Source organism: Scyliorhinus torazame, chromosome 19 (genome assembly GCF_047496885.1).
Source record: "Scyliorhinus torazame isolate Kashiwa2021f chromosome 19, sScyTor2.1, whole genome shotgun sequence".
Taxonomy (NCBI): Eukaryota; Metazoa; Chordata; class Chondrichthyes; order Carcharhiniformes; family Scyliorhinidae; genus Scyliorhinus; species Scyliorhinus torazame.
Window position 1 is genome coordinate 102,337,747 of NC_092725.1, and position 6,772 is coordinate 102,344,518.

General features: G+C 52.1%; 1 protein-coding gene across 1 annotated transcript in view; it reads left to right on the forward strand.

Annotated features, from left to right (window-relative positions):
• Positions 1 to 1,162, forward strand: part of epyc (epiphycan) — a 38,235-nt gene extending 37,073 nt beyond the window's left edge. Inside the window, exon 7 of the mRNA XM_072484950.1 lies at positions 248 to 1,162. Coding sequence (XP_072341051.1) covers positions 248 to 415 — 168 coding nt within the window. The 3' untranslated portion in view covers positions 416 to 1,162. The remainder of the gene's footprint in view (positions 1 to 247) is intronic.
• Positions 1,163 to 6,772: the final 5,610 nt, after the last annotated feature.

The following is a 6,772-nucleotide window of genomic DNA, read 5'->3' on the forward strand; positions in this document are numbered from 1 at the left end:
AATGCAACCCCCCCTTGGGACTTCCACTCGAGCCTGCCCCTGGCACTGCACAAGCACTGGTTGGCATTGTCAGGTTGGGACTGTGCAAACCTGGTGGAGCCAACCTGTGCCAGAGGGCAGTGCCAGGGCAAGATGAAAGGCTTCAGTAACGTGTCTCGATTTTCAGCAATGGTCAAGCTCTGTACTCCCAAGTGACTACCTGTATCCTATTAAACTAATGTGCTGATTTTTTTGGTCATATTTTCAGAACAACAATGTTCAGCAGATTGACGATGACACTTTCTGTAATTCAAAGGACATCCACTATATTCGCAAGGCCCTGGAGCTCATTCGACTGGATGGAAATCCCATTAATCTAAGCAAAACACCTCATGCCTATATCTGTCTCCCCCATGTGCCCTATGGCAATTATTAAAGATCAGTAATCTGGTTTACAGCACACACATACAAAAAAAACATACAACAGCAGGCCAAAGTCTTTCCTTATCGTGCTTAGGATTTCCAATGGCAAATAACAGGTTCTTTTTCAAAGAATCTGTTTAAATGCTCCACCCACACTCCACCCAATGAACAATTGAATACCCTCTGTAAAGCATGATCACTACTCAAAATAATTATTTGAAATGCTGGGCAATAAATTAAGAGAAATAAAAAGTTGTAAATGTTTAACTTTTTTAAAAAACTACTTTGGAGTCCAATCTGTATTGACTTACCCAAATAATATAATGTGGTTAGTACATTTTTGTTATTTGTTAAGCAAAATATATGCTCCATCAGCGTAACTTCAACTTAGTCCATGTTTTAAGCCTGACTATAAACAGAACAATTTTTCTCTTGCCTTTCTAGTCCTTTGAAGCATTATTTTATTGTTAGAGTTTAATGGACCCAGTCTGCCTTGTAACCATTGTTCCTAATTGTACTTGCAGCTTGAATAAATGTCTCATTAATATTTTATTTTAAAAGCCTCTTAATATGAAAAAAAATACTGTATGCAAACTGATTGATAATGACAAGCAAGCTGAACCAAGTAAAATGTGTTTGCGACAAACATGTCTTTGAATTGCATTTTTTAAAAGTATCATCAATGTGGAACCTAGCTTACAATGTTAAGTACAGTGCATTCATTTATTTATGTAAATTAAAGTTAAAACATTTTCTTTAACATTTTAGGTCTCACTTAAATGCTTTCTTGATCTCTGGAATGTACTGCTTTGAGCCAGAGTGGCAAAGCTATAATGGACCAATAGTCTTTTGAGGCAGGTGTGCACACGGGGAAGCATCGCAGTTTGAGATGCAAGGATGTATCTGCTAAAGATCTCCATTGCTGACCCTATTAAGACATTCCCAGATCAGAAGGACTTTTCCTATTTTGCATCCCAGTGGCTGGTGCCCAGTTTCCTCGGCTTCTACCAGAAAATCTGGGCAATGCTGCTCAGTCCGGAAGGGTTCCTACCATTGTTTTACTGAGGTTCACCAGTCCTCAGGATAAATGGCAAGATTCTGGTGGGGCTCACGCCCACTGCTTGGGCACCTGAAGCGGCATTCCCCATCAGCAGTGCACCCATGCCTGCGGGTTTCCCGGCAGCGTGGGGTGGCCACAATGGGAAATCCCATTGGCAGGTGGCAGGAGTGGAGAATCCTGCTGCCGGTGAGGTCGCGCCACCCGGGAAAATGCGGGTGGCGGACGGGAGAATCCCGCCGCTGGTCTGTCTGGTTTCCATTGTTTGAATGCCGGGCAATGAAGAGCTCCTAATGGTGGGAGTCTCCACCTATGACCATCTGGCTCCACCCACTCCTGTGCAGCTGGTCATGTTTCATTGGGCTCGTCCCCATTTCTGAGCCCCATTGAACTCTGCCATGAGGCTGTACACAGAACACCCCCTGTCACTGGCTGACTTATGACGATTCTGGTGCATTTCCTCAGGATTCAAAATGGGAATGGGCTTGGGTCCTTGGCCCCCTTCATTTCACAAATAAAGAGAGAAGTAAATTCTTGTGTTTACACAGCTGTTCAAACATACCAAAGTACTTCACATCAAATAAATGAATTTGAAGGGTAAATGATCTTGAAATGTAGTCATTGGAATGCAGATCGACCATGATCCAATGGAATTGCAGAACAGGCTTGAGGGATTCAATGGCCTATTCCTGTTTCTGTGTAGTCAAGGTTGCTTTGCAAGCAATGTAGCACCCACTTAGCACGCAGCAAAGTCCGAAAAACAGCAAAGGGTGAATAGCCAGTTAATGAGATGGTGGAGATCTGCCACTTTAGTTTAAATGTCTAATCCAAAAGATGGAACAGTGTGGTGAACCACTGTACACCTGTATTAGGGGATGTAAGGTAGGACCTGTACTACAGGTTCGCCGGTAGCCCCTGCCGGCTGGCTCCTTCCAGTAGGAGGAGTATAAATATGCGTGTCCTTCATTCAGTTGAAAAAAAAATGTAAATGAAAATTGCTTATTGTCACAAGTAGGCTTCAAATGAAGTTACTGTGAAAAGCCCCTTGTCGCCACATTCCGGCACCTGTTCGGGGAGGCTGGTACGGGAATCGAACCGTGCTGCTGGCCTGCCTTGGTCTGCTTTCAAAGCCAGCGATTTAGCCATTTCGCCAGCTGCAGCAGGAGGCCATGCATCTGACTGCAATAAAGCCACAATTGTACCCAACATTAGTCTTTGTGCAATTGATCGTGCATCAATTTATTACAGTCAGATTTTCTACAGGATGGACATTCGTATCAAACCAGATTGTCTGCAGCTGGATCCGCAATCGACCGACGCCAGAAAAGACTTTAATCACTGGCTAGCTTGCTTCAAGGCGTACATTAACTCAGCAACCACCCCATCGACGGAGGCTCAGAAGATGAGCTCAAGCGTGTTCCCGCTGATCCAGGACGCCCCGACTTACGCGGAAGCCATGGCACTCCTCAAAGAGAACTACGCGTAGAAAGCGAACACACTCTTTGCCATACACGTACTCGCCTCTCGTTCTCAACTCCCTGGTGAGTCCATCGAAGACTTCTGGTGGGCCCTAATCCCACTCGTCCAGGACTATGACTGTCAGGCCGTTACGGCCGCCGAACATTCTAATCTCCTCATGCGCAATGCTTTCATAACGGGGATTGGGTCGGACCTCATCCAGCAACGATTGCTGGAAGGGGCCACACTCGACCTAGCGGAGACAAAAGAATTAGCGCTCTCCATGACGGTCGCATCCCATAATGTTCAGGCCTACCCCTCCAGCCGCGCGGCCCACCCCTCCTTTCCTTTCTGGACCCCGCAAACGACCGCCTCAGCTGGGGCCCTGCCTAGCCAATATGCCTGCGCCACACGCAAACTGTACCCCCCGGGGTCCCCAATGCTATTTCTGTCAGCAGAAGCACCCTCGCCAACGCTGCCCGGCCCGCGCCGCCATTTGCAAGGCTTACGGCAAAAAGAGCCACTTCGCCGCAGTGTGCCATGCCCGCGCAGTCGCCGCTATTGCCCCCTCCCCCCTGCCAAACGCACAATGGGTGCCGCTCTCTTCACCCCCACGGACCATGTGCGGCCAGTGAGCGCCGCCATCTTCACCTCCCGGGGCCGCGCGCAACCAGTGGGCGCCGCCATCTTCTCCCCCTCAGTCCACGTGTGGCCCATGGGCGCCGCCATCTTGTCCTGCCCCACCAATGTGCGGCCCATGGGTGCCGCCATTTTGTCCCGCCCCCGCAATGTGTGCCCCACGGGCACCACCATTTTGTTCCCCGCAGGATCTCCAGCCGCCGCCATCTTGCCTTCCCCACGGGGCATGGACGCCAGCGACCTTCCACGCCCTGGGCCCCCAACGCTCTTCGTCTGAAACCAGTGACGATCACCCACAGCTCGCCTCGATGACGCTGGACCAGTCTCGTCCACACAACCTGGCCACCGCTTCAACAACGGTGAAAATCAGTGGCCACAGGACCTCTTGCCTGCTGGACACCGGGAGCACCGAAACCTTCATACACTCGGATATGGCAAGGCGCTGCTCCCTCACGGTCCACCCTGCCAATGAACGAATCTTCCTGGCCTCTGGGTCCCACTCTGTCCCGATCCGAGGATTCTGCACAGTCACTCTCGCAGTCCAAGGCGTAGAGGTCAGCGGCTTTCGCCACTACGTCCTTCCTAACCTCTGCGCTGCACTATTGCTAGGCCTGGATTTTCAGTGCAATCTCCAGAGCCTCACCCTCAAATTCGGCGGGCCGCTTCCACCCGTCCGTGTGCGGCCTCACGACCCTAAAGGTCGACCCCTCCCTCCCTCTTTGCCAATCTTACTTCAGATTGCAAGCCCATCACCACCAGGAGCAGACGGTACAGCACCCAGGACAAGACCTTCATCGAGTCCGAGGTCCAGCGGCTGCTTCGGGAGGGTGTCATCGAGGCCAGTAACAGCCCCCGGAGAGCCCAAGTGGTAGTTGTTAAAACTGGGGAGAAACACCGAATGGTCGTGGACTACAGCCAGACCATCAATCGGTACACGCAGCTCGACGCGTACACACTCCCACGCATATCTGATATGGTCAATCAGATTGCGCAGTACCGGGTCTTCTCAACGATTGACCTAAAATCCGCCTACCACCAGCTCCCCATCCGTAAATCCGACCGCCCATACACTGCCTTCAAGGCGGACGGTCGTCTCTACCATTTTCTGAGGGTTCCCTTTGGCGTCACTAATGGGGTCTCGGTCTTCCAAAGGGAGATGGACCGAATGGTCGACCGGTACGGTTTGCGGGCCACGTTCCCGTACCTAGACAATGTCACCATCTGCGGCCATGATCAGCAGGACCACGATGCCAACCTTGCTAAATTTCTCCACACCGCCACTCTCCTCAATCTTACTTATAACAAAGAGAAGTGTGTGTTCAGCACGACCCGTTTAACCATCCTCGGCTGTGTGGTCCAGAATGGAGTTCTGGGGCCCGAATCCGACCGCATGCGCCCCCTCATGGAGCTTCCCCTCCCCCACTGCCTCAAGGCCCCCAAACGCTGCTGGGGTTCTTTTCGTACTACGTTCAGTGGGTCCCAAACTATGCAGACAACGCCCGCCCACTCATACAGTCCACCCAGTTCCCCCTCACGGCCTAGGCACAACAGGCCTTCGCCCGGATCAGAGCTGATATAGCCAAGGCAGGGGTGCATGCAGTAGACGAGACACTGCCCTTTCAAGTAGAAAGCGATGCATCAGATGTCGCCCTTGCCGCCACCCTCAATCAGGCAGGCAGACCCGTGGCGTTCTTTTCCCGCACCCTTTATGCCTCCGAAATACGGCACTCATCTGTCGAAAAAGAGGCCAAAGCTATCGTTGAAGCTATGCGGCATTGGAGGCATTACCTGGCCGGCAGGAGATTCACTCTCCTCACTGACCAACAGTCGGTAGCCTTCATGTTCAACAACACGCAGCGGGGCAAGATCAAAAATGATAAAATCTTGTGGTGGAGAATCGAGCTCTCCACCTATAATTATGAGATTTTGTGTTGCCCCGGCAAACTCAATGAGACCCCAGACTCCCTATCCCGAGGTACATGTGCCAGCGCACAAGTAGACCAACTCCAGGCACTACATGACAGCCTTTGTCACCCGGGGGTCACATGACTGTACCAACTCATCAAGGCTCGCAACCTGCCCTACTCTGTCGAGGAAGTACAGACAGTCACCAGGGACTGCCAGGTCTGTGCGGAGTGCAAGCCGCACTTCTACCGGCCGAACCGTGCGCGCCCGGTGAAGGCCTCCCGCTCCTTTGAACGCCTGAGTGTGGATTTCAAAGGGCCCCTCCCCACCACCGACCGTAACACGTATATTCTCAGTGTGGTCGATGAGTACTCCAGGTTCCCCTTCGCCATCCCATGCCCGGATATGACGTCCGCCACCGTCATTAAGTCCCTCAACACAATCTTCGCTCAGTTTGGTTTCCCCGCCTACATCCACAGTAACAGGGGATCCTCATTCATGAGTGATGAGCTGCGTCAGTTCCTGCTCAGCAGGGGCATCGCCTCCAGCAGAACGACCAGCTACAACCCCCGGGTAAACAGGCAGGTAGAAAGGGAGAACAGGACTGTTTGGAGGGCCGTCCAGCTGGCCCTACGGTCCAGGAACCTTCCAGCCTCTCGCTGGCAGGAGGTCCTCCCTGATGCACTGCACGCCATCCGGGCACCGCGACAAATAACAAACTCCATGAACGTCTTTTTACCTTCCCCAGGAAGTCCACATCTGGGGTGTCGCTCCCGACTTGGCTCGCAGCTCCAGGAACGGTCCTGCTCCGTAGGCACGTCCGACTCCACAAGGCGGACCCGTTGGTGGATAGGGTACTCTTGCTCCACGCCAACCCCCAGTATGCCTATGTTGCGTACCCCGACGGCCACCAGGATACTGTCTCCCTCAGGTACCTGGCACCGTCAGGTTCCAACCGAACACACTCCCCTGCCCCGGCGCCATCCTCCCCTTCCCCGGCACTTCCATCATTGTCCCCACCAGGCCCATCCCTCCTTCCCCTGCCCACACAAGAGGACGACGAAGATTTTGGCACGCTCCCGGAGTCATCTAACAGCAGGCCAACACTGCCGTCGCCGCCACCGTTACGCCGCTCCCAGCGGAACGTCAAGGCTCCAGACAGATTGAACCTTTAACTGGACCTTCAAAATGGACAATCTTTTTCTCTCTCTCCGTGTTGTTTCTACGACATTGTAAATAATGTTCAACACTGTATATAGATCCACACCACCCCTGCCGGACTTATTTTTAACAGGGGGTGAATGTGGTGAA